At 51.5% G+C, this 27,965-nt stretch overlaps 3 protein-coding genes across 7 annotated transcripts in view; 1 reads left to right on the top strand and 2 right to left on the bottom strand.

Moving 5' to 3' along the window:
• The window catches only part of raph1a (Ras association (RalGDS/AF-6) and pleckstrin homology domains 1a), a 21,908-nt gene extending 14,256 nt beyond the window's left edge, over positions 1-7,652 (top strand). The window contains 10 exon segments of the mRNA XM_079358012.1: positions 86-207; positions 299-364; positions 495-638; positions 1,238-1,348; positions 2,115-2,213; positions 2,286-2,406; positions 2,496-2,626; positions 4,102-6,282; positions 6,284-6,334; positions 6,337-7,652. Of these exon segments, the coding sequence (XP_079214138.1) occupies positions 86-207; positions 299-364; positions 495-638; positions 1,238-1,348; positions 2,115-2,213; positions 2,286-2,406; positions 2,496-2,626; positions 4,102-6,282; positions 6,284-6,334; positions 6,337-6,468 (3,158 nt within the window). The 3' untranslated portion in view covers positions 6,469-7,652.
• A 2,017-nt stretch (positions 7,653-9,669) lies between these two features.
• LOC306832875 (uncharacterized protein) lies at positions 9,670-12,681 on the bottom strand. Its single transcript, XM_079357896.1, has 14 exons — positions 12,597-12,681; positions 12,390-12,505; positions 11,950-11,991; positions 11,731-11,757; positions 11,549-11,620; positions 11,326-11,391; positions 11,050-11,076; positions 10,884-10,928; positions 10,754-10,789; positions 10,580-10,661; positions 10,379-10,475; positions 10,045-10,154; positions 9,837-9,956; positions 9,670-9,749 (listed from the first exon to the last, which is right to left on the bottom strand). Exons 1-12 carry the CDS (start codon positions 12,670-12,672, stop codon positions 10,094-10,096), a joined length of 747 nt encoding a protein of 248 aa, XP_079214022.1. The 5' UTR covers positions 12,673-12,681; the 3' UTR covers positions 9,670-9,749; positions 9,837-9,956; positions 10,045-10,093.
• Positions 12,682-14,363: 1,682 nt separating this feature from the next.
• Positions 14,364-27,930, bottom strand: rif1 (replication timing regulatory factor 1). Of its 5 annotated transcripts, XM_079357099.1 has the most exons (36): positions 27,719-27,930; positions 27,195-27,243; positions 26,866-27,010; positions 26,691-26,769; positions 26,487-26,583; positions 26,273-26,403; positions 26,065-26,159; positions 25,770-25,959; positions 25,386-25,478; positions 25,165-25,303; positions 24,921-25,072; positions 24,714-24,828; positions 24,423-24,602; positions 24,217-24,327; positions 23,750-23,812; positions 23,251-23,351; positions 23,089-23,175; positions 22,936-23,009; positions 22,610-22,793; positions 22,303-22,395; positions 22,073-22,222; positions 21,533-21,632; positions 21,165-21,454; positions 20,876-21,078; positions 20,646-20,739; positions 20,440-20,571; positions 20,208-20,350; positions 20,035-20,124; positions 19,913-19,958; positions 16,431-19,658; positions 16,222-16,350; positions 16,050-16,136; positions 15,750-15,865; positions 15,523-15,673; positions 15,313-15,439; positions 14,364-15,228 (listed from the first exon to the last, which is right to left on the bottom strand). In XM_079357099.1, exons 3-36 carry the CDS (start codon positions 26,979-26,981, stop codon positions 14,945-14,947), a joined length of 7,470 nt encoding a protein of 2,489 aa, XP_079213225.1. In that variant the 5' UTR covers positions 26,982-27,010; positions 27,195-27,243; positions 27,719-27,930; the 3' UTR covers positions 14,364-14,944. The 5 variants fall into 5 exon arrangements, with proteins under 5 accessions (XP_079213225.1, XP_079213221.1, XP_079213222.1 ...); XM_079357095.1 differs by lacking the exons at positions 14,364-15,228; positions 15,313-15,439; positions 15,523-15,673; ... (1 more) ...; positions 16,050-16,136; positions 16,222-16,350 and having other exon boundaries at positions 16,404-19,658; positions 23,251-23,354; XM_079357096.1 differs by lacking the exons at positions 14,364-15,228; positions 15,313-15,439; positions 15,523-15,673; ... (1 more) ...; positions 16,050-16,136; positions 16,222-16,350 and having other exon boundaries at positions 16,404-19,658; positions 23,251-23,354; positions 27,696-27,930.
• Positions 27,931-27,965: the final 35 nt, after the last annotated feature.

The raw sequence follows: 27,965 nt of genomic DNA on the forward strand, positions 1-27,965 counted from the left end.
ATACATTTTGATGCACAAACATAAATGTTGTGACGCCACCTCCTGGACAAATCAAAAACCGAAGAAGCTGTTTTTGTGTGTGCAGAGCGGATCTTTGAGGATCACGAGAACCTGGTGGAGAATCTGCTGAACTGGACCAGAGACAGCCAGAACCGGCTGATGTTCACCGAACGCATCGAGAAATACGCTCTGTTCAAAAACCCTCAGGTGAGAGGCGTGCTGACCCCCCCGCGCCTTTAAACGCCCCAACATACGCCTCTGTGTTTCTCACCTTCTCTGACTTTATCGCCTGCTGCAGAACTATTTGTTGGGGCGGAAGGAGACGTGTGAGATGGCTGAAAGAAACAAAGAAGCTCTGCTAGAAGTAAGTTTGTTCACTTCCATGTTCTCTACTCAGTGACACACAAAGATGCTGCGTGAGCCAAAAGAGCGGGAAATAAGTGAAGTGTGTGTGTGTGTGTGTGTGTGTGTGTGTGTGTGTGTGTGTGTTCCAGGAGTGTTTCGGTGGCAGCTCCGTGTCCGTCCCTGAGATGGAGGGCGTTTTGTGGCTGAAGGAGGACGGGAAGAAGTCGTGGAAGAAGCGCTACTTCCTGTTGAGGGCGTCGGGCATCTACTACGTCCCCAAGGGAAAGGCTAAGGTGTGTGTGTGTGTGTGTGTGTGTGTGTGTGTGTGTGTGTGTGTGTGTGTGTGTGTGTGTGTGTGTGTGTGTGTGTGTGTGTGTGTGTGTGTGTGTGTGTGTGTGTGTGTGTGTGTGTGTGTGTGTGTGTGTGTGTGTGATGATAACTTTAACAAATTTATGCAGGAAAAAAGACTCAGGAAATGTGTGTGTGTGTCTGTGTCTGTGTGTGTGTGTGTGTCTGTGTGTGTGTGTGTGTGTGTGTGTGTGTGTCTGTGTGTGTGTGTGTGTGTGTGTGTGTGTGTGTGTGTGTGTGTGTGTGTGTGTCTGTGTGTGTGTGTGTGTGTGTGTGTGTCTGTGTGTGTGTGTGTGTGTGTGTGTGTGTGTGTGTGTGTGTCTGTGTGTGTGTGTGTGTGTGTGTGTGTGTGTGTGTGTGTGTCTGTGTGTGTGTGTGTGTGTGTGTGTGATGATAACTTTAACAAATTTATGCAGGAAAAAAGACTCAGGAAATGTGTGTGTGTGTCTGTGTCTGTGTGTGTGTGTGTGTCTGTGTGTGTGTGTGTGTGTGTGTGTGTGTGTGTGTCTGTGTGTGTGTGTGTGTGTGTGTGTGTGTGTTGCAGGCTTCCAGGGACCTGGTGTGTTTCCTGCAGCTGGATCACGTGAACGTCTATCACGGTCAAGACTACAAGAGCAAATACAAAGCTCCTACAGACTACTGCATGGTGCTCAAGGTGCTCAACACACACACACACACACACACACACACACACACACACACACACACACACACACACACACACACAGCGAGGGGGAGAAATATCTGCAGAGTTTGTTTACATCACAGACGGAGACTCTGGCGTGTTTAGAATAACAGCAGCTGGAGATAAACTTTATTGACACACAGCCGTTGACAGAAACACGAAGCGACCCGACGTACCAAAGAACAGATTAAGTTCTTATGTTTTATTGGTGTAAACAGGAAGTTCCTGATTGGTTGTTTCTAGTTCGGCCCAGTTAGAGCGACGGGAAGTTCTGCTCATGAAATGTCTGAAAACACGACACGCCAGAATCAGATCATTAATCTGCCGTCTGTGTGAACAGTGAAGCTGTTAACCATAAAGAGACAGAAGGTCCAGAGTCCTTCACTGCCATCTAGTGGTGAGGCAGAGTCATGACGCCTCTTTATTAGAGAAGAAATCAACTGAATTCCAAAATGTTTAAATTCACCTCACACACACACTCACACACTCACACACACACACACACGCACACACACACACACACACACTCACACACACACACACACACACACACACACACACACACACACACACACACACACTCGCACACTCGCACACTTGCACACACACACACACACAGGGGTGTATATGTCTCGGCTTGACGCGGCGGTCTTGTTTTTAGCCGTGAAGGAGGCGGAGTCTCAGTTGTGATGAAGTTTCCTGCAGCGCCTCTCAAAGTGTGTGTTTCTATTTTTAGCACCCTCAGATCCAGAAGAAGTCTCAGTACATCAAGTACCTGTGCTGCGACGACGTCAGAACCCTCCAGCAGTGGATCAACAGCATCCGCATCGCCAAGGTAAGAGCGTGCAGAGCGAGCTGCGTGCTCCGGATCCCGACCCAGCCTGACTGTCTCATGTCTGTTTGTCAGTACGGGAAGCAGCTGTACATCAACTTCCAGGACGCCATGAGGAGGACAGAGGCCGCCTACGATTGGTCCTCCCTTTCTTCTTCCTCCATTAAGTCAGGATCGAGCTCTTCCAGCCTTCCAGGTCAGTCTGTCTCCTCTTTTTAAAACGTTTCACCATCAGATGTTTCACAGGTGAGAAGAGTCTGACCAAACGTTCTTTTACACCTGCAGAGTCCCAGTCCAACCACTCCAGCCAATCAGACAGCGGCGTATCCGAGATGACATCATCAGGCCACACCCGCTCCCAGAGTGTGGTCAGCTCCATCTTCTCGGACGCGTGGAGGAGAGGAACACAAGGAGAGGTATGAACACACACACACACACACACACGCACACACACACGCACACGCACGCACACGCACACACACGCACACACACACACACAGACACAGGCACACACGCACACACACACACACACACACACACACAGACACAGGCACACACACAGACACAGACACACACAGGCACACACACACACACACGCACACACACACACACACACACACACACACACACACACTCTCTCTCTCCTGTCATTTTTACATGTGAACTACATTACCCATGTTTCCCCTCTGCTTCCCTGCCAGCGGTCGAAGGTGACGGGACGTATGCCGGTTCCTTTTTGTGTAGGAGGAGGAGGTTAGACAGGAAGTGATGTTTCCGGCATGTTCCCTTAAAAACACTAAACTGTTTGTGTTGACAGTTTGCAGTGACCCAGTGACCTTTGACCCCACTGAAATCAAACACTAACGGTTAGATGGAGCTACACTTTGATCTTAAAAGGTCATTTGCAGGTGTCGAGCAGCGTAACGTCCTTTTCCTTTCATCGGCGATATTCTAAATGAATTTGATCCCTCGGGTGGATTTACTCATCATTAACGTGTTAGGAGGGCGGCGTCCTTCAGCATCATGCGTACTCCTCTCCGGGTAAAGGGACCATGTGCAACATGAAACTGTATCGCACCAGAGTTAGCTCAGAGCTAGCTTACGTCTGCAGTAGCTCCTTAAAAAGGTTATTGAAAACGTGAAGCACGCAGCGAGCGCTGTCAGATGTTTCCACCTGTCACTGCATGGCGTGCTCACGGTTCAGACTGATGAGTACGAACAGAAGGATTTTAAACCACTAACTTTGTGCTGTGATGACTTTCTTAACGCTGTGTGGAATCATGTTTACAGCCTGCTGGACATCTCCAGTGTTTTTTATACCAGTGATGCTGCATGTTGGTTATTTAGCATCTTAGCTTAGCTTGGGTTCAGGTTCGGGTCAGCGCTAACCCTAAACAGGAGAGGATCAATTCAGATATCAGTCTGAGATCTGTTTGATCTTTAGAGATACAGATGAACAAACAAAACTTCATCTCATTATAATAACGATATGATAAATATGAAAACACAGTCTTCATCTTGTTAAGGGTTGTGTCATTGGATGGATAAAAAAATAAATCTATCCTCCAATCAGACGCTGCTGTCTGATTGGCCTTCATCAGATAAAGTGAGCATAGTGATGCGATGACGAGGGCCCAGCAGCGTTCCTGTTCCTTAGTCTGCAGAGACGGAGGAACCAGAACCTTGCAGTTGATCCAGGCACCCAAAGTTCCCATCTGTCCTAAACCCTCAGCGTCCTGAGAGCGCAGAGCTCATCCATGTTCTCTAACCTTCATGTTTGGAGTTTGACTGCACTGGTTTGCTGTTTGACTTCTTGCTTCCTGTTTTGTGATGTTTGAAAAGGAAACGGGTAAAGTTGGTAAATGTTCTCTCTCTCTTTTGTCTCCTCCAGATGATGCGGATCGACCCTATCAGCCGGCCGATCCCGCTCCAGATCCCTTCCATCTCCCCGCAGACTCTTCCTCTCTCTCAGCCTCAGACTCCGCCCTCCCGGTCCAGCTACACCGACGGCCTCGTCCAGTCTGAGGATTCTTCTCCATCGCCGCCCTCGCCTCCTCCTCCTCCGCCTCCTCCTGTCGCCAGCGTGGCCCATCAATCAGCTCCTACCTCCTCCTCATACATCAAGTACAGCACGCTCGCTCGCCTTCAGAACCAGCACCAAGCCAGGACACAGTCAGCAGGCACCGCCCCACCTGCGCTTCCAAACCAGACCTCCAAACCCAACTACAACACCCTGCCAGCTACTTACAGCACCTCCGCTATGCTACCACCCTCTCCTCCTCCGCCTCCTCCACCGCCGGCACCAGCTCCGGGTTCAGCAATGGCGGCATTGAAATACGGTGCAATAAGCCCGTCTGCTCTGCCCCCGCCTCCCCTGGAGGAGGACCTGCAGGAGCCCTCCTACCTACCACCCCCTCCTCCAGAGAGCCTTGACGCTAACGGATTGCCTCCACCTCCGCCTCCAGAGCCGATCCCTCAGCTCTCCAACAGCGGCCTGCAGCAGTTCCTGTCACACAAGTTTCCCAACATGGTGTACGACTTCAACCAAGAGATGGAGGAGAATAATTCTCCTCATGTTCCTCCACCGGAACTCTGTTCTCCTTCTTCCCTCCAAGCTCAACGGCCTCTGTCCCCGAATGCGCCCCCCCTTGCACCTCCTAAAACCTTCACTGGTGGGTTTCCACCTCAAACTGCACGCAAACCCTCGGGTCCTTCTTCTCTTCCTATCGCCCTCTCACCTGTGTCACCAACACAACCCCAAAGCAACCACGGATCCTTTAAGAAGCAGCAAAGTTTCTCAACAGGACACTCCCCCAATCAGCCTCCTCCCACCCTGCCGAAGCAGCACAGCCTCTCCTCCAAAAGCCTCGCCATCTCTCCCTCTGCCTCCTCTTCCTCAGTCTCCATCGCTGCTGCTACCTCCTCTTTGGTCAAACAGATTGTCAACCAATTCCCAGGAAACTCGACCCCTTCCTCTTTATCCGCCTCCAGCTCCATGGAAGGATCCAAGTTCAGCGCTCCTCAGTCTCCTCCGGCGGTCAAGGCCAAACCTAAATGGCAACCAGGAGGCGTTGTGGCTCCACAGTCCCCAGAGTTCCCCCCACCTCCTCCAGACAACTCCATCGGAGAATTCCCTCCTCCACCTTCTTCAACCTCCAGCAAGACAGGATCCCCCATCAAGAAGTCCCCATCCTCCTCATCCACAGGATCCAGCGGGAAGCGGGGGCCTCCACCAGCTCCCCAGAGAGCCTCCTCCATCAAAGCAGGCGAGACCCAGGACGAGAGGCCCAAGAAGGTGGAGAGCCTCGTCAGTAAGTTTGGACAGGCTCCTCAAACGGGCACCTCGTCCAGCTCCTCGTCAGTGACCGGCTCGCCATCCAAGGAATCCTCCACGCTTCCCGCTCCGCTCCCAAAGCCAGGGAAGCTGAATTTGGCGAACCTCCCGTTGGCGCTGCAGGGGCTGCAAACCGGCCAACACCACCAAGCGTCCGAGTTCCCCTCCCCTCCTCCCCCCCCTCCTTCTTCTAACACCCATCACCTGGACTCCCCCGACTACTTCCCCCCTCCCCCGAGTGACTTTGAGCTGTTCCCGCCTCCTCCCCACCCTTCGGAGTTCCATCACCCGCCAAAGGTTGCCGTGGTGAACCCCCAGCCTCAGATGCAGCCGCCGCAACAGGTTGTGTCCTCCTCTTTGTCGTCATCGTCATGGAAACAAGGCTCGCTGAAAAAGGGCGCGGTCCCTCCTCCGATGCTGAACCGCCGGAGCAGCAACACAAACCAATATGACAGTACGACGTTAATGCCCCTGTCGCCCACCCCCCCTCTGTCTCAGACCCCTCCCCCTTCCCTGTCCTCTTACTCCACTTCCTCCTCCCCGGTCCCCCCCACCTCCCCAAAGTCAGCGGGGCCAAGCTCTTTGGCTCTAAAGCCTCTTTTCCTGGAGGACCTCAACCGGACCCTCAAGAGGAAGTCGGTTTCTCGCCACGGCTCGCTCACCTCTTCCAGCCTCATCCCCTCCTCTAAGATGGAGCCTGTGGGCACCATGGACGACATGGCGCTCCTCCCACCTCCTCCCCCCTGAGCTCCTGCAGCAGCACCAGGGCGTCCGAGGACAATCCAAGACTTTGTCCCGTCACCCCACACACACTCCCAATCCGCAAAACACGCCAACATCTCAGGCTATGCAACGCTGCGGCGCGGTCCACCGCCCCAACCTCCAAAACGGGACCAAAGCACCAAACTGACCAGTGACTGGTAGGAGGCGAGGACGCGGCGAGGAACCTAATGAACTGAACAGACGTTTTAGGTCTCATCGCTCCTGCAGAGAAGAATCAATGTGTGTGTCGACTTGTCCGTCTCTCCTCGTCCTAAAACCGTCTGACCTTGGACTCTGAACACGTAGCAAGTCATCTTTCCTAATCTCAGATTATGATTGTTCCTATTAGCCTCATTATTACTACCATCCTCATTATTATTATTACTATCTTTATCAAGACATGTTCAATCCTGCGACATGAGTAAATATATATATGTAAATATATATATCTGTATACAAGCAAGCCAGAAGATTCACCTATCGAGCTTTTTTTCACGATGTCTGTGCAGCTTTGCATTGAAATATTCTAAAAGATGAGACTTGAACGACAGCAGCAGAGAGACGATTGGCTGCAGAAGAAGAAGAAGAAGAAGTGGTACTGCATGGTTCTGCGGTACCATGGTTCTGCATGGAGCCGAAGTTACCGATGAAGGGAAGGAAGGATCCATTTGAAGGAAAAATAAAAAAAAGAAATGCAAAAAGTGGGACGATGTGTACAGACGTGTGCGCTGTGGACTGGCGTGGAGGAAGCGTTGCCATTTATTTCAAACCTTTCTTTATGTGTGTGTGTGTGTGTGTGTGTGTGTGTGTGTTTTTATATAAGATTATTAAATACTGGAAAGATGTTATTATAATTATTTTAAGTTTTTAAGAAGTGAATGAGTTTGACTGAAGAGCGTCGAAGCGTTGATCTGGGTGGAGTAGCAAACAGCTGATTTTATATTTGGATCATTTAAGCCAATCATATTTCTTACATTTAGAGCACGGTGGCTGATTGGTCGGTGAGTACAAAGGTGTGAGACGGGGTCGCTAATGCACTCTGGACTAACGTAAAGTAAGAAGGCTTTGCTCAGATTAAAGCCGGTTCTGTCAGTTCTGTAACATCTGGACTCGACCTGAACCTCCTTTAATCTCAGCTCAGCCTCGCCAGTCACCAGTGACGGCCATCTTGGACGCACGTTGGTGACGGACATTATTACCGGTTAGCTTGAGCAGACTCTGTAAATTCATCACGTAGCTTTGCAGTTAGCTCGTTTTTTTCATAGCTTGTAGACCCTTTTAAGCTCGTCGGTTACCATGAACTGAAATGTCTGACAGAAGGTAATAAATCAATCACTTGTTTGTCATCTTGACGTCTGCTTAATCACTTTGTGAGTTGAGTATTTGAACAGTGTGAGCCCTGGGAACAAGTGCCTGAAAAGTATCTGCTAAAACTTCTCACAGGTGCTGCATGAAAGACGGAGCGTGCAGAGACCGTCGACCGATACGTCTGTGATGTTAGCCGTTAGCTTTCTGACTTCTGAAGGCCCTCGAGCCAGACACCGCAGGCCGAAGCAAAGGAGTGTCGATCAGACATGGATCATGCATGACATCAGACCTCTCTCTAAGACTTTGTCACTCAGAGAAAAGTGACAGATGCATTAAAGACGTGCCTCTGTAAGTCATGGCAGCCATATTTCTCTGCATGTTTTACTCTAGCACACCCTAGTGGTTGTATTAAAAAAGACGCTGCTGGCTGCAGGCGTCATGCACAGAAACTGCTGTCAGCTTCTTTACTCTCATGTGTCCTCTCCTGGTTTCACACGGCTTCGTCTCTGCACAGCAGCAGGTTTGTTTTGGTGACTTTGCTGCAACACCTAAAACCTTTTAAGGTACGTCAATGAATGAGGGACAAACGAGAGGCTGTTTAGATATTTATGCCTCGTTCTGATTGAAATGTAAGTCATTTAATTTTTCAGGACAAATGTTCAGCATTGCCTCGGTACTGTTGTCTGTCATTGATGGATTTAAAGCCTGACGTTTAAGACTTTAAATCTTTGGCTCTGGAGATTTGTGGAGCTTTCTGACCCTGCTGACACTGAACTAAAGCGAGTCCTCTTAAACATCAGGATGTGGAGCCAAGAGGCTGCAAGCCTCTAACAGCAGCAGCACTGAAGATAAATATCATGATGGATGCCGTCTGAGAATCAGCAAGTCAGTCAGGACAGAAATAAAACTTTCCAGGCCCCTCTCTCTCTTTTTTATTTAAGCAGGAAAAATGTCATCCTGTCAGAACAGTAATCGCAAATGTATTTTAAAGGAGCAGTCTGTAGCTCCGCCCCCTGGTGTTTAAAATGAGTACTGCAGTCTAAACTCTAATCATCACAGAGAGCTGTCTTCTGGTGTTTAAAATGACAATCACTTCTATCTGAAGCAGTTCCACTGCCCGCTTCCATCGCTGCAACACCTGTTCACCTGATAACTGCTCTCATATCTGGCAAACCCAGGGGCGTCCAAAACGGCCTTCAAAGCCCCGCCTACCTTCTCTGGTCCAATCAGATCCAGAGCATTCAGGAGCAGAATCTAAAGTTAGAAGGAGGACATACTGGCTGCTGCATTGTTGAAGAGAAGCTTCAACACAGCAGGTTTCCTTCATGATCACACAGGAAGAGAGCAGCTCTCTGATTGGCTGACTGATCACAGAGGAAGAGAGCAGCTCTCTGATTGGCTGATTGATCACAGAGGAAGAGAGCAGCTCTCTGATTGGCTGACTGATCACAGAGGGAGTGAGTGTCACGCTCTCTAACTGAAACATTTAACTCAGTTTTAAGATTGTTTTTCTTTTGTGCAGCTTAATTAAAGTTTTGTTTCCAGCGTCACTTCCTGTCACTAATAATTATTTACAAGCTGTCAAACAGGATGTTGCCCCCCCCCCCTCCTTTTGATTTTGAATGTGCAATCGTTTGTTTTTTGAGGTGTTCTGGTTTAATTTAATCGTATGATTCTATTTCTGCTGGTTGTTGATATGAACTGTGTTGGGTTCGATCCCTGACGTCCTCCTCAGACTCCCAGCGGTCCGCTGAGCCGTGTTGGACTCACGCAGAGCTCTCGTCTGTTAGTGGTGACTCTCTGTGAAGCGTTCAAACACACTGTCCTGTTTCAAAATGCTTCTGTTCAATAAAAGGTTCAAATCAAAGTCCTGAGCTGTGCTGCGTCAGGTCACACCGTGAAGTGAAGACCAGGGGAGAACCCTCATGTGTCGGGGGACCTGTGAGACCAGAACCAGCTCTGAACCCCGATTTAAAAGAAAGCTCTAAAGTTGTTATTAAAATGAGGAGACGACACGTGCGTGAGGCGGGACAGACGACTCGTCAGACTTTATTTCAGACGCTCTGGGTCACCGCTGTACGAGCTGCTGGTCAGGTTCGAGGATCCAGGTGGGTCGCTCAGGGTCCGAAGTCCTCCTGCAGGTCCAAACAGGAAGACAAAGACGACAGAAGGTGGTGAGGATGAAGAGAGCAGAGATGATCTACACACAGAAGAGGTTTTACCAGCACGTTGATCCACTGAGACTGACTGTAGATGTAAAGAGCGTTTCTGTCCGTCCGGAGCACCATCACGTTCTCCCCCCGAAGCCTCCTCATCTGCCGCTCCCCGTTAGCGATGAAGATCTGCACACACACACACAGGATGCTGTTTGAGCTGACGAGCACGCCGCACGCCGCACGCCTGGAACCAGAATCCAGCTGTGACACTGACCGCGTCCACTCGGTCCCTCTGCGCTCGCCCTCTTTCAACGTTTGAGCAGTTACATGTAGCTGACGGGCCGCCGTCTCCCTCGTCTCCCTGCAGACCTGGAAGGACGAAGACTGCAACACAAGGTAGGATCAGTACAAGAGAGGGGGGGGGGAGAGAGAGGGGGGGGGGAGGGGGGGGGGGGGAGGGGGGGGGGAGAGAGGGAGAGAGACAGAGGGGGGGAGCGAGAGGAGGGGGGGAGAGGGAGACAGAGAGAGAGGGGGGGGGGGGGGGGGGAGAGAGAGAGAGAGAGAGAGACAGAGACCTTCACTCGTTACCCCCCCCTCATGTCACACACCTTGTCCAGGTAGTCCAGGATCTCCAGTCAGACCGGGCAGTCCTGCAGGACCAGGATGACCCTGCTTCCCAGGAGGTCCTCGAGCTCCTTTGAAGCCCTGCACACAATGATGAAGACGCCTGTCCATGTTTAACCTCTCTCCAGTATTAACCCTTCGTCGATCATCGAGCGTCGGCTCTGAGCTCGTCTGGATTTACTCACCAGACTTCCTCGGACTCCGGTCTGTCCTCTGGGTCCTGGCTCCCCCCTCTGCCCCGGATCGCCCCCGCTGCCCCGGGTCGCCCTGCAGACACACACAACACAGACAGAAAGTTTCTCCGTGTGACTTTCATCCTAAAATAGAAAAGGTTGTTCTCATGGCTGCAGACCTCCTACCTTCTCTCCGGGTCTCCCCGGGACGCCGCGCTCGCGCTTTCACCACGCACACGTTGAGCGGTGAAAAAGACAAAAACATTTTTATCTGTGTAAAATATCACAAACACATGAAAGCAAAGTTTCCCCTCACCATGTCTCCACCGAGCCCTCGGCGGCCCTTCAGACCTTGCTCGCCCTGATGGACGGGAGAGAGAGGAGACACGACCACATTAAACATGTATGGGTGTGATGGGTATGGAAGCCCTGAGAGGACATTAAAGCTCCTCTTCAGCACTCGTCACTGTGTGAGGACTCACCCTGAACCCTCGACGGCCTCGTTCACCCTGAAAACACACAACAACAATCAGACTTTTTTTATTTCACCCCCTCAGATCCAGGAGCAGCGTCCTCGTCCTCGTCCTCCTCCTCCTCCCTCTCCTCCTCCCTCTCCTTCTCCTCCCTCTCCTCCTCCTCCTCCCTCTCCTCCTCCTCTCCTCCTCCCTCTCCTTCTCCTCCCTCTCCTCCTCTTCCTCCTCCTCCTCCTCCTCATGGATGTGATTCTGACATTCTGACGGAAGAACAGAGAAATGAACCTTGATCATTCCAGGAGTCCCGATGTCTCCGTACAGCCCTCGCCAGCCTCTCTCCCCTTTGTCCCCCTGCAGACAGAAACGCCACTTTCATTTCATATCACACAAACCCCCCCCCTCCTCCACCCCCCCCCCAAAAACAAAACAGCTTTCAATGGTGTCTGCTGATTGGTTGAAGATAAACATTTTAAAGTCTTCTGCACACATCCAACAAACAGCACGTTACCGTCTGACCCGTCTGCCCCAGGACTCCTTGTGGTCCAGGTTCTCCATCTGGACCCGTCAAACCAGGTTTCCCCTGAAGCACACAGAGGCGTCATGACCTCGCCGTAACCCAGAGGCGTCATGACCTCGCCGTAACCTCCCTCCCGTGTTTGTGTATGATGGCGTGTGAGTGTGGCGCCGTACCTTTCGTCCTCGCGGCCCTCTGCAGCCCTTCAAAGGTAAACACACCATCGAGGGTTAATTAAAGGGTCAAATGACAAACAGTGCGTGCAGGCAGAACGCCGCTCGGTTCTTAACGGGGTCGAGGGACTAAAACAGTTCCTGCAGTGCAGACTCCATTAAAAAGGGGGAGGGGCCTGAAACGCCTCTCGTAAGAAAGATGGCGATGACGGCGTGACTCACCTTTTCTCCCTTCGCTCCCGTGATGTGTTCGGTCAGATCCACCTGAACAGTCAAACAGATCAGAACGTTTCAGGCGAGGTGAGATCATACATGAACAAACCAGAGAGGGCGAGGGGCGGAGTCACACCCGTGGACGGCTCACCAGCCAATCACAGAGCTGACATGTAGACACACTCACACCTACACACAGTTCAGAGTCAGCAGGTAACCAGCGTGTGATTGGACTGTGGGAGGAGAGAACACGCCATGCACGGGGAGAACATGCAGAGAGGCTGCTGACAGACGGGGATTCAAACCAGCAACCTCCTCACTGCAGGGACAGAGATAACCACTGCAGCTCCGAGCAGCCAGACTGTGTGTGTGTGTGTGTGTGTGTGTGTGTGTGTGTGTGTGTGTGTGTGTGTGTGTGTGTGTGTGTGTGTGTGTGTGTGTGTGGTCACCATCAACTCTGCTCTCCGTTTGATTGGAGGAAACAAAGGTGGAGGAAGAGGAGGAGGGATGAAGGTTTGACATTTCTGAGTCATGGACCTGCTGCGGCCTCGGTCAGATAAAAGTCCTGCACACACAAACAACAACACGTCACTCCGTCAAAGCGTCTGACTCTCCATCACAGAGCGGACCGATCTGAGCTTCATGTTTGGACTCACTGGTCGTGACCGAGGGAGCTGCAGGCTGGATGCCGCTGAGCAAGGCAGTCCATCCCAGAAGCAGCTGAGTCAGCATCTCTCCTCTCATCCTGCGAAAACAAACACGAGCGGTTGTGACCATCATCACGCTGTGGAGCAGACAGGGGCGTGTCCAGACCCAGCTGGGGTTCTGACTTCTGCAGGCCTGAAGTGTGCCGTGTGCACAAACACCAACAAGTCAATAAATATGACTTATTTACTCTTTTTAACTTCACCTGTCAAATCTAACAGGAGGAAACAGAAACCACATGCAGACGGTTTGTTGCTTCTGACAGGACTAATCACAATTTAGGATTTTTGAAGGGGCCAATCAGATTTCCCCCTCTGGACACGCCCCTGAGAACACGTTTAAAGTTCCTCACAGCGCAAAGAATTCTTTATGATTTGATACAAAACATCTCTCTTTTCTTCATTCTTCATCTTGCAGGACATTTTCATCCTTTTATGCAATAATTACTTTTTTACACAATTCACATCTTTCTTGTTGGCAGCAAAAATAATCCAGACTGAAGACGCCGACTGAACAAGCTTCAAGAACAGAAACATGACAGACGTCTTTTCCTTTTCTCAAATAAAAACCTAAATGTTCAGATTCTGCAGATGATCCTCCGGATGTTGAACACGCTCAGCTGATCACAGTTCACATATAGAAGCAGGTTAAAGCGAGTGTCTTACCCGTGTGTTTGCTGCTCTGCACAGCGCTGTGATGGAGCTCTCTCCCTGCAGTCTCCTCCTGGTCATCGTCCAGCAGCAGAGTCACAGAGCGTTCTGCTAAGCTTGCACGCCGACTCCAACTTATCTCCATAAACTGTGGAAATGCAACGCAGCCCCTGGCAGCGGCCGCCACACGTAATCAGATAATGAGTGGAGACGGCGAGCCAGAGAGGAGCTGCTGATCAGAGCCTGCTGCACCTCCTGCCACTCCGTGTTATATTATCATTACTGGATTTCCTTTTACAGCCCGGCTTTGAGCCAAACGGCCTCACACACCAGACCACACGGTCTGATCAATAAGTCTGATGCAGCGAGTCAAACCAGGACGACTGCTGGAAGGAAGAGCGTTGAGCCCATAATAATCTGACCTTTATGTTAAATATATACAGTGACATCACTAACTGGGTCATTATTTAATATCCCTTTTTCTCCCATCAAAACAAGAATTTGAAATAAAACTCCAAAATAAAATATTCTTCCCTAAAAGCAGATTCAAAGGTGATCACATGAAGTTTTCTTTAAAGGAGCAGCCTGTAGCTCCGCCCCCTAGTGTTTAAAATGAGTACTGCAGTCTAAACTCTAATCATCACAGAGAGCTGTCTCCCCCCCTCCTCTCACACAGGTCAGCATGTGGTGGACACTGTAGCTTCAGTGTTTAGCCAGCTCTGCATGTGGTGGACACTGTAGCTTCAGTGTTTAGCCAGCTCTGCATGTGGTGGACACTGTAGCTTCAGTGTTTAGCCAGCTCTGCATGTGGTGGACACTGTAGCTTCAGTGTTTAGCCAGCTCTGCATGTAGACACTGTAGCTTCAGTGTTTAGCCAGCTCTGCATGTAGACACTGTAGCTTCAGTGTTTAGCCAGCTCTGCATGTGGTGGACACTGTAGCTTCAGTGTTTAGCCAGCTCTGCATGTAGACACTGTAGCTTCAGTGTTTAGCCAGCTCTGCATGGGTCTGTAAAGCTTTCCGTGTTCTTACCTCTCTATTTGTCTGCATTAATAAATGTGGATACAAATCCTTCTCAGAGTTCTTTTTATTGAAATATTTAAAACCACAAAAAGAGGCTGAAGTGCAGACGGTTTAACTACCACGCAGCTTAGTGACATAAAAACAAGACATGAAACAATGAGAAGCAATCCTAAAAATTCTACAGGAGGAGTCGTGATGTGAAACAAACAAGCACATGGAGCTGCAGGCTTCGTCAGGAGTCCAAGATGAAGCAAGTCTGTAGTGACGAGGAGCTCGAGGCAAAATACAAAGACGTGGAGACTCTCTGAGACGCCACCACAGGGAGCGTTTATGTACAGAGAGGTGGAGGCGTCAGCAGCAGGACTGTGTCTTCTGACGCAGCCTGAAAAGTGAGACCGTGCTTCCCTTTGAGTCTCTAAAATGTTTAATCGACAGATCGGCCTGCAGACACAAACCAGCCGCCAGCAACTTCTAAAAACACCTTCAACAAAAATCTAAATCAGGAAAAAAAGCTTTCTGGGTTAAAAAGGTTAAAAATTCTTCGCTATAAAATCTGCTGCTTTAAGATTCGTAACAAAGTCTGATGTTTGTCTTTTCACGCCCGTGCAGACGTTTCATTCAGTCTTTTCAGGGCGTCTCGTCCGTCTTGCAGAGTCGCGTCTGCAGCTCCACCACCACGCGCCTCATCATGCCTCCGAGCTGGTCGTGCATCCGGACGAGCTGCTGTGGCGAGCACTGGCTGAGTCCCGGCGGCGTCATCCTGCAGGTCAGAGCGTCCACCGCCGCCAGCAGACACTCAGGCTGTACAGGCGCGTCCTCTCCGGACGCCGTGTCAGACGTCCGATACACGGAGACGCCGTGCTCCGGCTTGGTGTCTGCAGGAAGCGCAGGCTCGTCCACCAGCTCCGTGGCTGCAAAGAGAGGACGCCACAGTGAGGTCACGGAGCAACGACAGGACATGGCGGTCAGCTCGGCGCCTTTATTGATTTCCTCACCTAGCGTCTCTGCCGAGGTCTTTTCCTCCTCATCCTGGTGTCGAGCGGTTCGGCTCTCCTCCACCTCCGAGGTCATCATCTCCGTTTCATCGAAGCTCTTGAGCTCGTCTCCGCCTCGTCCTTTACGCTGCAGGAGAAGGTTTCAAACGTCAGACACATTTCACCTCGACACGCCGACACGCCTTCTGCTCGGGCTTCGTGGTTGCGTACCTGCTGCTCGTAGATTTTGAGCGCCTTTTTAACATTGGAGATCTTCGGCGAGCGGATTGGCAGAGTCTTGATCTCACCGGGCGTCAAAGCGCTGAGGTCGCCGACCGTTTTGATGTTTCTGGCTCGAACGAGCTGCCCGAAACCACGTGACCTACAAGGAGCGGCGGCAGCGGTTAGACGTGCGTGCGCCCGACGAGGCAGCTTTGATCCAGCCTGTTAAAACTCACCACATGTTGGACGAGATCTGAGGCAGAACGGCTTCGACAGGCGTCGAGCAGCCGACCAGCGCAGGGTAGATGCAGTCTCTGGAGACCGGCCGCGGCTCCTGGCTCATCTCAGAAATCTGGGAAAACAGGATCGATTCTTCCGTTAGGACTCGAGACCTCGAAGGGACGAGATTAAAGATGAACTCGTTCTAACTGCAATCTACTGTGCAGAAATGTTCAGACTTCAGAGGGGAGACGACATGACTGCAGTACCCATTTTAAACACAAGGTGGCACAGTTACATGCTGGTTTTTTGCTTACCAGGCACTTCTTGGAGCTCTTGTGGCCCGGACTGTGCAGACTCCTGGGACTCAGGATCAGCATGCCCTTGGTTGGAGTGGTGACGAACTGGAACGAGCAGGTGGAGTCAGATACAGTTTGATAAACTGGTTTATGTCGACGTGTGGAGGAGGCGCTCTGGCCTCGTTCATACCTTGGGCTGCGGGATGTTGCTGACCTTGGATCTTCTCGGGGAGCTGGTTCGTAACGCAGGGCTGCGTCGATCGATGTCGTCAGCCAGCTCCTGGTGTTGGATCGGATCAGCGAAGGACACGCGCCTGGACTGGAAAGTTACAAACAGTAAGAAGTTACTTTCATCCATGTGATCGTGTAAACGTGCAGAATGAAACTTCAGACTCTTACTTTGACCAGCGGTGAGAGCGCCGCCTCCTCCTCCAACGCTCTCTTCTGGCCCTTTTTCAGAATGCTGGTGGACGGCGAGGCCGAAGGCGACCAGGATCCTTTGGTTCTGCCACCGCCGGGGCTTTGGCCGACGTCCTGACCCATTAAAGCCTCCAGGTCTTTTTGCTTTGCCGGAGAAACCAGAACTTGTTCGGCGCTCTCCAGATCGTTTGTTGAGTCGGCAGACGCTGAAGCATCAGCTGGAGCTGCGTCCACATTTTCAGCTAAATCGTTTTCCGCGTGCGTCGGCGGCGTTTCCTTTTCTGCCTCGCCGTCAATAATCTGAGTTTGGGCTTCTTTATCGACCTCTTGCACAGGTGTGACATCGCCACCAGCACTCAGCTCCTCCTCCTCTTGTTCTGCGAGAGGAGAACCGAGGTCGTCTCCCGTCGATCCCTCCGCTGGAACAACTGGCTGTTCTTGGTGGTTTGAGTCCGACTGCTCACAGAGTTCCTCTGAAGCTGCGTCACTCGGCTCGGACGCTTCAGCTTTCTCCTCTGAAGGACCGGAGACCTGACGCCGCTCTGGCGCCTCATCAGGGGGCGCCAACGCTTCCAAAGCTGATAAGGCCGACGGCTGCTCCTCCGCTGGTTCCGCACTGGTTGGTAGAGATTCCGGCTCGTCCACAGATTCCCCGGAGTCCGTTTGTGTTTGTTCTTTAGCAGGCGACACAGCGAGGGCTTCAGTCTCCACTGGCGACTCTTCTTTACTCTGTTCCTCACCGTCACTCGCCACCTGTGAGGGTTCACAAACCTGCGACTCCTCTCTCTCTGAGTTCGTTGTTTTAGCTTCCACGCTTTGTGAGGACTGGGAATCGTCCGTCTCCACATCAGCGGCGGTGGCGGCTTCGTTAGACGGCAGAGCGAGGGGACTTTGGAGAGATGCTTTTGGTTTTCTTCCTCTCTTTTTAGGAACTGGGGGACTTTCTTTGGCCTCCGATGATTCACATCCCGAGGAGTCTGCATTCACGACCAGCGCCTGAGAAGACCTTCGGGAGTATCTGCCCCTGCCTTGAGAAGACTCCATCGATTCATCCAGCGACTGAGATCCTCCCGACGTCGAGGCAGGACTGGATTTGGACTGCTCATCCTTCGCCATGCTCCTTCTCGTCCTCCCTCCCATCCTGGTCTCTGCCTGGTCAGGAGCCTCCAACATCTGAGAACCTGATCTGCTCTGCCTTCTTGATGAATTCTTACTCTTATCTTCAGGCTCTGCAGCCTCAGACGGCGTTTTGCTTCTTCTGGACTTCCGTAGAGGCTGACCATCAGAGGACGGCGTGAGAGCTTGGGATCCCTCATCTTCACCCGTCTTGGTTCCGTCTTTGACTCCGGGCTCATTTACCGTACTGTCCAAAACGGTCAGAGAGTCCCGTTTCTCCTTTTTGGTCTTTTCTACGATCTGGGAATCTTGGGATTGGCCATCCGAAGACGTGACCAGTGGAGAATCAGACGATGTCTTACTTCTCCTGGATTTACGTAACGATGAAGGTGTGATGACTCGAGAGTCTTCTGGACGAAGGTGGTCATCGTGTTGGGAGTCGTCTGTTCCTGCCTGCGACTGTTCCTCTTTCTGATCGGCCTTTTCTGCCAAGTCAGAGTCTTGGGATTGGCCACTAGAATCAGATGATGCCTTGCCCATAGGCTGACTATTCTGGGTCGACGGAGCGATAACCTGAGAATCCTCTGGACCATCAGTAACTTCCATTTTCGTGGCTTCGTCTTCAGACACATTTGCCAACGTTTCGGTCGTCACAGTTTTAACTTCGGGTTCCTGAAGTGGCGCTGAAATGTCCATTTGAGAACTTTGTTGGATCTGATCCACAAGATCTAATTCTTGGGATTTGCTTCCAGACTCAGGAGCCGAGGTGACTGTTTGAGAATCTTCTTTTGGCTCCACCAGCTCAAGCTCTGGAGTCGCAGTCTGGCTGGACTCATTATCATTAGTCCTCGTGGTCTCCAGTGATGGCGTGCCCCGTGGACTGAGCCCACCCTGTGATTGGCTTTCAGACTGGGATTGTGCATCGGAGCGCTGCTTGGTTTGGTCTTTGTCAGGCAGTACTTTTTTCTTCAAAGCAGCTTCGACCTTGGTCTCCAAAGAGGACCTGCTCCGCCGCCCGGGTCGACCCTGCGCCTGGCTCTCAGACTGAGAGTCGGTCTGGCTGGACTCGCGATCTCTGGTGCTTCTCCGTCTGGGTTCAGGCTGATCGAGAAAGTCCTCTGAACTGCTGTAAAGTTTGAACTTCTTCTGTGCCCGGCCCTGAGAGTTGGTCTGGCTCGACTCCCCCTTGTCTTTTTGAGCCCTCGTTCGTAATCTGTCTCTGGCGCCGTCCTCGTCCACGGCATTCTTACTTCTCGTGTTCGGCCTGCTTTGAACGGAGTCGGACTTTGGTGAATCCACTTTAGAATCCCCATCAGATCGTTTCCTCTTCGTCTGAACGTATTTCTTGTCCCGTTCCTCAGGGTCCTCTCCGGGCAGCAGAGGTCTAACCCTGTGGCGTCCGGACCTTCTGGGTTCCCCTGGAGAAGTCTCTGTCCCAGATGACTGAGAATCATCCAGAGTCTGTTGAGACTCCTCTTCTTGGCTCGAGGGTTCTCGTTCGTCTGGAGCCAGTTCTTTAGTCCCCTTTGCCTCGGCTTCAGTCTGGGTGTCCGGGATCACATCTTCGTCCTCTGTTGTGTCACTTGGAAGTCTATCAGTCAGCCTCACCGGTTCACACTTTGTCCCCGAGTCTTTTGGTCTCATGGGGGACTCAGGAGTAATGTTTGCAGGACTCCCAGAGTCCATGAGTCCTGCTTGAGTGGACTGGGGCTCCTCAGAATCTGGACCAGAGGATGTCTGGGAAGCCTGAGAGGATGGCGTCTTGCTTCTTGAGCTTTCTTGGCTGTTTGAGGTCTTCACCAGAGGACCGGTGAACTTGGCGGCGCTGCTGGGACTGGCCGACTTTCCTTCAGCATACTTCTCAAGCGTGATGAAGGACTGACGCCGACTGTTGGGCTTCTGGGGGGTCCCCGAGACCAAATCTGAAGATCCAGAGATGTCAGGGCTCGTGCCTTCTTTGGACTGCATTTCCAAGTCTTCTGCTTCATCCACACGTTTGGAGACGTCGGCTGACTCGGGCTTCACCGCTCCCTGCTGCTGGTCCTCAGTCACGTGGTCGAAGTCTAAAGTTTGCAAATCCTCTTGAGGAACCTGAAAGAAACAAAATATGTTCAACTTAATGTGTCAGGAATAATGTTTACAAGATGTTACATTCAGGTAAACAGCTGATTATGCACGTGTGGATTTTTATGTAGAGGGATTCATATTTCTATTTTCACGTCATGTTGAAAAGTCGAACAGCGAGCGAAGGCCTCCATGAAGGGCGTGCAGCTGCAGTTAATGTCAACAAGCACGCGGGATGTTTATCAAAGAGAAGCAGCATCATAACAGCCATGTTTGTTTACCTGGACAGGAGCGTCTTTAGCAGCTTGTTCGGTCGGCAGTTTGTCCCTGAGCAGGGAACAAAGTTCATTATAAGAAGCTTAAAGAGGAAGCGAGCGTCTCTTACAACATGTGAAGAACTTACAAAGACTCGTCTTGGCTCTGCGTGTACTGAGTGAAAACCGTCGTATCCAGCGAGGCGTCGAGGTTGTTGTACATGGCAGGAATGTCGACCCTGCGTCAGAGCAAAACGTTAAACTCAGGAAATCTACATTTTAAATGTGTTTCATGAATGTTGCTGCAACAATGAGCCTTTACCTTTTAGTCCTCTTCACCTCCTTCTGGTGCTCAGTCAAGACGCGCTCCTTCGTCTCAGGAGGAATGAAGACAAAGTCGATGGAGGCCTCTTCCTCCAAAACCTCTCTGCGAGGAGGTTTCGGGGAGCCAAAGTCCAGTTTAGTCTGCAAAAAGAAAAGGAATGAAAAACAGCTGTGAAATTAAAGAGACGAGGTCAGAAAGAAAGAAAACATGGCGTGTGCTCCGAACTGACAGAAACTGGTTTGGAGGTCTTCATGGAGCTCCTCTCCTTCGGCTCGGGGGTCTTTCCCAGCAGCGAGTCCCTCTTCCCTGCAGATGAAACCGGCATCCCGCTGAGCTTCGTCTCCAGCTGGGAGCTCTCACTCTGAACACGTAAACACCGTCAGCCACAGGGGAACAACGGAAGAGTAAACCTGGAATGAAAGCAGTAAGACTTACGAGGTACTGCCCGCTGACATCATCGGGAACGCCGACAACATCGAATCCAGGGAGGATGATGGGAGTCTGCTGCTTCACTTGGCTCAATATCGGCCTGCAAAAAAAAAGAGAAACGCTGAAAACAATCCTGAAAGATCGACTTCTTCCACGCCGTTTAGCGGGTCACGTTCTTCTTCTTTGTTGAACTTATGGGGGCGACGCTGGAGCCGGACCGCTTCAGAGTCAATTACCTGATCTCGTCGGGGTAAGTGAGGCCGACAGAGTTGGCGAAGGTGGCGTTCCAGAAGTGGGTGGCGGCGGTGCGGAGGTGCTTGCTCTTGTGAGGAAACGCCACGCAGAGCAGAGGAGACAACAGAGACAGCAGGTCGTCGTCGTAGAGTAAAGTAGAGCGAGTGTGCAGGCAGCTCAGGATGTCACAGAGCAGCTTCTCCAACTGCAGGAGGAGAAAACGACATCGCTCGAAACGATTCAACGTAAAATAAACCTTAAAACTGCGTCTGTCTGACGAAGAGATCGAACCTTTGCCTGCAGCTGAGAGGGGAACCTGGGCGACTCGCTGCCAGCTCGTTTACAGAAGAGCGCCAGAGGTGGAATCAGGGAGGTCAGGGCTTCTGTGACGGTGTTGGCGAGGACGAGGTTGGAGAAGAGAGTGGACATGACGGCGATCAGAGCGAGTCCCGTGGGTTCAGAGGGAGCGTCAGACGTCTCCAGGTACACATCCAAGCAGAGAACCAGCAGGGACTTGAAGGTGGTGAGATTCCCCAGGACCTTACTCCTCTTCTTCGTCCAGCTGACCGGAGTGTGAGGAGCTGAAACAAAAGCGGCGCGAAGGTGAACGTTTGATCAAAGTGTGATTTTAAAAATCAGCAGACCTGGAGCTCTCTTACACTTCAGCTTTTGTTGAAACTGAGGAGTGAACGGTGAGAAGTCCACACACTCCACCATGACCTGGAGGACACTGGAAACCGCAGTCAACATCGAAGGGACCTGAAAGACCCGACGACAATCTGTCAACAAATACAACCAACTAAAGCTGCACATCATATCAGTGGGCAGAACGCTGCAGGGCTGCCAGCTGGGAGAAGACCGTCTACAAATAAATTAAAACTTTCAGCACCGAGAGCATGAAACACTAAAACATTTACAAGACAGCACATAAGAATAAAAACATCACATGACTAAAAGAGGGATCACAGAACATCCTGTAACGCCTCTTTAGTCCTCGTCCTTCTGTAGCTGAAGCCAGGAGTTAATACTCAGACCTAAAGGGGGGTCAGAGGGTCAGCTGGGATCTTGCTGCTGTGACCTACTCTGCTCTATGCAAGAGATGTGATTGGCTTACGTCGAGGCTTGAAGCCGTCTGGTGAAACTCTTTGTTTGTTTATAAAAGTGAGTTTTGTTGGAGGGAGGGAATCAGGCTGACTCACCTCGAGGTCTTCTCTGGTGACGGCTGACGTCATCTTTACACAGAGCTCCTCGCAGCAGACGTTCTCCTCGGCTGTGACCACGAGCGCCGAGCAGCGTGCAAACACTTTGTACAGTTTGGACCACGTGGACAGCATCGACTTCAGGGACGCCTGAACAAAACAAAAATCTGATCAAGGACATTTCCTTTAAAGAATTACAGACTGTAAAATGAAGGTTGGTATAAACAGACCGGCTGGCGGAGGTGTGTGAACGGGAACAACAAGGCGGCGTGCATGGCGCTGAAGTTGTGCTCCAGAGCGTCTCCTTGGTTTACTTCATTAGACTGTAAATAAAAACGCGAGAACATCAAACATTAGAACATTTATCGATCTCACAACGACGAGCAACAGCAGGACGCCACGGAGGGAGAGATGACAGCGACGTGAGGTGTGTGTGTGTGTGTGTGTGTGTGTGTGTGTGTAACCAGGTGAACTTCAGTAAAATCCAAACGGGCCCTAAAATATTGTGAAACTTCACTTCCTGCGTCTCCGCCTCACCTGAGTGATGGTTTCAGTCAGCTGGCTGACGATCACGCTCCACATCCTCAGCAGCTGCTGCTCTTGGTCCCGGAGCTTCGAGGCGCTGCGTTTGACCGTGCCGAGCGCCGCCTCCGCAAACGCCAGAGGGGAAGTGTGACCCGAAAGGCCGCAGCCCACCAGAGTCTGAAGGCAGTGAAAAAACCTGCAGACAGACGGAGAGGGAGTGACGTCACAGCGCTGCAACAAACCCTTTAAAACCTCTTCAAGTAGACATGGAACAAAAAACACTCCTCCGCTCTCACAGAGGAAGTGCCAGTCAATGACCAAATAAGGTAAAGACCCACCTCTCATCCTGGACGGAGGCCGGCAGCATGCTGCTGTTGTAGAGCAGCTGGATGAGGAACAGGGCCGGTGTTCCCTGAGGAACAAAGAAAAGAGTTTAGAGATAATTCATGATGTTAAATGTGCAAAAACCCTTCGGACCATGAACCGCTCACGTTCAGCACGTCCATCTTGCCCACTTGGAAGGAGGCGGAGCCGAGGACTCTCTGGGGGATCCCCTTCAACGTGGCCTCAAACAGAATCTGAGGGGAGAAGACGGTTTAACCTTCGTGTTGCATCACAGCGCTCCTCAGAGTGTGCTCGGCTCTCGGCCTTACCAGGACTTTGTGTGCAGGCAGAGCTTCCGAGGTGACGACGCTCTGCAGAGCCTGAAGCGTCAGTGTCAGAACTTCACAGCCCTGACGCTCCTTCTTCCCGCCTGCTGACGACCCCGGAGGAGACACAGATTAAAACTCAGCAGCAGCAGCAGCAGCAGCGTGACAAACACAAACTCAGCCTGACGAAGGAGACAGGAGGGTCATCATCGGGGACCGGCCCCTCAGCATTTCCTCTCAGCACGGCGCTCCAGACCTCCACGGTCTGAACGCTCAGACTTAAACTGATGACAGTGGGAGTGGGTCGGCAGCGGACGAGGACGAGGACTCGCACGTCCTCCTCCAGAGTGACAGAGTCCAGACCCAATCAGAGTGCTCTATGTGGCGCTGCCAGGTGAGGACCACGACTTTAAGAACCCACCGTGCTGAGCAGCAGCCACAATCACAGATTCAACGTTTAACATTTAAACAAACGCTGCGTAAAGCGTTCAGCACGTCTTACCTGACTCGATGGTGAAGTTGACAAAGCGGACGAGACGGGTCCAAATGACGGCCAGCAGAGAATCTGAAGGGGAAGCGAGACGGAGAAGTGTAAACGCTTCGATTCAAGAAGCTCGCTGAAAGAAAATTCAGAGTGACTAAACTCAGACCGGGTCTGCTGTAGACCAGGTCTGCTGTAGACCGGGTCTGCTCAGGTCCAGATCTCCACGTTTCAGCACAAACTATTTAAATTCTTCACATCGTGTTAGAAACATTCAGACTGCAGGTTGAAACCAGCGAACTTTGCATTGCTGCAGTTTTAATCACCAACGGCGAGGAGCCGGCGAGGTGAAATATGACGACTGTAAAGTGCAAAAACATCAAAGCCTGAATCGTCCACCAATCAGAGACGTCGCTTGAAATGTTTGACAGTGGCGTGCACCATGAGGGAGCGAGTGGGCGTGTTGTTACAGGAAGGAGAGTTTTAACCTGGAGCCTCTTTGCCAACGTTGATGTATCCGTCTCTGATGTTGGCGATGAGCACGGCGGCGTGTTTAGTGAAAGAAGACGATCCCGAGAGGAGCGGGTGGTTCAGCGGCTCTGCAACAAACAAACACAGCCACCATGAGTCCTTCATGGTCCGCAACAAGAGGAGCGAACATCCGTCACACCGGGAGCTCACGTGGGCCTCTTACCCAGACTCAGCACGAGTTTGTGCTTCGTCGCCGTGGCGATAACTTCTGGTCCGAGGAAGTAGTGCAGCAGCATCTCCAGGCCGAGGAGCTGGATGGACGGGAAGGTGGACGGGTTCAGCACGCTGCAGTTCAGGCTCATCCGAGGCGTGCTGGCTGGACTGTTGAAGCCTTGAGCGCCCGCTGAGACAAAATCAGAACCCGTTAACATCCTCTCGCTCTGAGGCAGGATCTGTACGCGGGTCTACGGGGTTTACAGGCCTGGGGAGCAGGGGCCAGGATGAAGAAACATACCCGTCTTTGGCGTTCCAGGTGCAGCTGAACCGTTTTGATTGACAGCTCTGGAGGGGGTCCCCGGGACGGAGGGCGAGTCCGAGCCGATGGTGCACTGGAGCAGAGGAACAGAAACCTGGAGACAGACGGATACTGCTCACTCACAACGCTTCAGCCAATCAGTGAGCTGCTCAATCAGGCAGAAAGAGGCGTCGCCCTGTTTCTTACCAGGTCGAAGTTGGGCGACAGGTTGGGTCCAAGCTGGACCACCAGGTACCACCAGACCTCCACCTTGGTGAGCAGCAGGGCCTCCGTCCTGACGTGGATGGATGCGAGCGGCTGCATCAGGAGCTTCATGCGTTTGCTGCTGCACAGGATGTCTTCAGGGAAACAAGCAAACCGTTCACAGACGGCCACGATGGCGTGCGCGCGCCGTGATGGTTAAATGTTTTCTGGCGGTTATGCGGCTCACCTGGATTGAGGGCGAAGTTATCGATGAGACTCTTCCAGGCGATGAAGGCGATCTTCTTGATGGTGGGAGACGAGCTGCGGAAGCCGAGCTCCTCCAGGTGCAGCAGAGAGTTGATGAAGGGACCTCCTCTGTGAAGCATCTGAGCAGGAAACACGTCAGCTCAACGTTTGTTTTACAGGACGGCGAAAGAAAAAATAAAAAAAAGGAAGGTTTTCACTCACCTTCCCGAGCAGCTTCACAAACAAAGGCCAGAGCTTCAACACGTTCGTTTCATTCTTTGACATGAACAGTTTCTGCAGCTCAGGGATCAGTTTCTGCAAAGACAGAAAAAGTGACATCAGCAGAGTCAGTGAAATATAAGATGCACGTTTAACGTCGCTGCAGATGAACACGCCGTCGTGACCGCAGCCATCACACACTGAACACGAATGAAGATTTTTATCTCCCTCATCAGGTCAGAAGCCTAAATGTGGAGCAGCGTTCTGACAGCGGCCCGCTGAGTGCTGCTGCAAACTTTACGACATCGCCTGATGATGTTTGGAGCGCCAGAATCCAGCGAGCAGGCGGCAGAGAAGGCGTGTCGGCGTCTTTACACAGATACTCACTGACGACATCATGGGCTCGATGATAGCTGCCACCTCCGCCTGCTTCTCCAGGAGCAGCGGCATGCCCATCTCCAGGGCCGCTGCGGCTCGGAGACGCACTTTGGAGGCCGAGTGGACGACCAGCGGGATGACGAGCTTCGCCCATCGAACCGCTCCGTCCCCCATCTGAGCCGGAACCTGCTCCACCATCCTGAACAGACAGAACACATTCTGACCCAACGATCATCAGTCCACACGAATAACTGATTCTGACACCGCTGCTTTCGAAGCATCAACGCCGCCCGTCGTTTTTCACCTGATGATCACGTTCAACGCCTCGTGCTCCATCACCACCGACTGGACGTCTGCTCTGCTCCAAACACTCTCCAGTGTTCCCAGTATAGACGGCACCTGAGTGAGGACAGGAACACGGATCAGTACACGCCACTGACCTCAACAAATAACCACCATCACCGCCCCGCTTTCACTTATTCATCGCTGGAATCAAAGAAACTGATGCTCACCTTTTTGGCCACCACGTCTGGAGGGAAGCTCTGTTTGGAGATTACCCATAATGCTCTGGTGCACGTGTTCTTATCCGTCGACTTCACCACCAGGGAGCAAAGTGCTGAGAGGAGATCTGCTGCGAGGGTTTCTGTGAAGCGAGAGACACTCTCAGTGACGGTCTTACTCCCACCGGGTTCGAACTGAACCGATGTGTAAAATATGCAAATGTACCAGGAAGTGCAGAGACGACGTGAGAATGGTACAAACAGAAGCCCAACGCCTGCAGGGCCGCTTGGCTCAGCTCTGCGTTTGTGCTGCTTATATGAGCCTGCAAGAGACACAAGAGACACATGAACAGAATTAGGCATCATAGAAACACAGATTTAATATGTAACAGGATTCATTCAGAGTTACATGAAATACAAACAGACTCACCAGGGAGGCTTTACCCAGACGAGAAAAGTGCTTTTCAACTGCAGGGAGAAACTGGCGGCCTTCTTCTCCACTCAGTCGGCTGGAAGGAAAGACAGAAAAATTAAACTTGTCCTTCGTGAATCTAAGACACTCTCTCTCTCTCTTTTCGACGACCGCCACGCCCGGTGGGACATACTTTGCAATGGTGAGGTAGGCGTCCGTCTGCTCGGACTGTCCAGCGCCGCCGTCCTCCAGAGATTCCAACAGGGGGAGGAAGCTGGAGCCGCTCGGAGGCTCCGCTGCCGCCATCATTATTCCTCCTCACCTCACCTCCTCAAGGCCTGTAGGAGGAGAGCAGGAGGGAGCGACGTTACTGACCCTGGAGACCTGCCTCTTACATATTTCTACATTATTTGATTTTTTTTATTATTTTGTGGACTCCTCTGGGTTTATGTTTGTTCGACTTCCTGTTCTGTTAGATGGTTTTATTAAACATATAAAACAGATACAGATGCATGGACATACCTCAGTGAGTTATATGCAAATCTGTGAACACCCTCCACTGTCTCCAGAGCTGCAAAGACACAAACACACAGGTTAACAGATATGTGTGTGTGTGTGTGTGTGTGTGTAGGATGCTACCAGAGGCCAAACAGCCTCCACAGAGACACTTCTGAAATGCAAACAGCATCCTGCTGTAAACAACAAATCCTCATCATCTAAATGTCGTATTTTCTAAACACCTGAGGGACCCAGGCCTCTCATTGGAGGAAACAGAGGAGCACGAGGGGAAACAGCTTCACGAGCCTGCTAATGTGAACTAGCATTGTTAGCAGGCTGCACGACCAACCTATTAGCGAGTTAGCAAAGTTTCATATCCACCAAAAACAGACTGAAAGATGAGTCTGAATCACGCTGACAGGCGCTCACCTGCCGAGTGTCACCTGTACACAGCAACAACCTTTCATACAGACTCACACAGACGCAAACAAACGACGAAGAGAAGAGAGATATTTACATATTTACTTGTGGTTGTTGGACACACTGACCTCGGAGTTCACAGGAAGGCGCGCGAGCAGCGGGAATTAAAAAAGGCACGCGCGTAGAAACAGGTGAGGTATTATATCTCTCTTTCCTTCAGCTGTTTGTGTTTTAATATTAAATCTGCCTCCTTCTCCCCTGCTGCAGTTACCCCGCGAAATCACTGGCGCCAAACTACCACGCAGACGTACAAAATTACCTCTGACCCCGCTACGTCACACTCAGACACCGCCCACTTTACCTTATAAGGAGTCT

This window comes from Symphodus melops (genome assembly GCF_947650265.1).
Source record: "Symphodus melops genome assembly, chromosome: 12".
Lineage (NCBI taxonomy): Eukaryota > Metazoa > Chordata > Actinopteri > Labriformes > Labridae > Symphodus > Symphodus melops.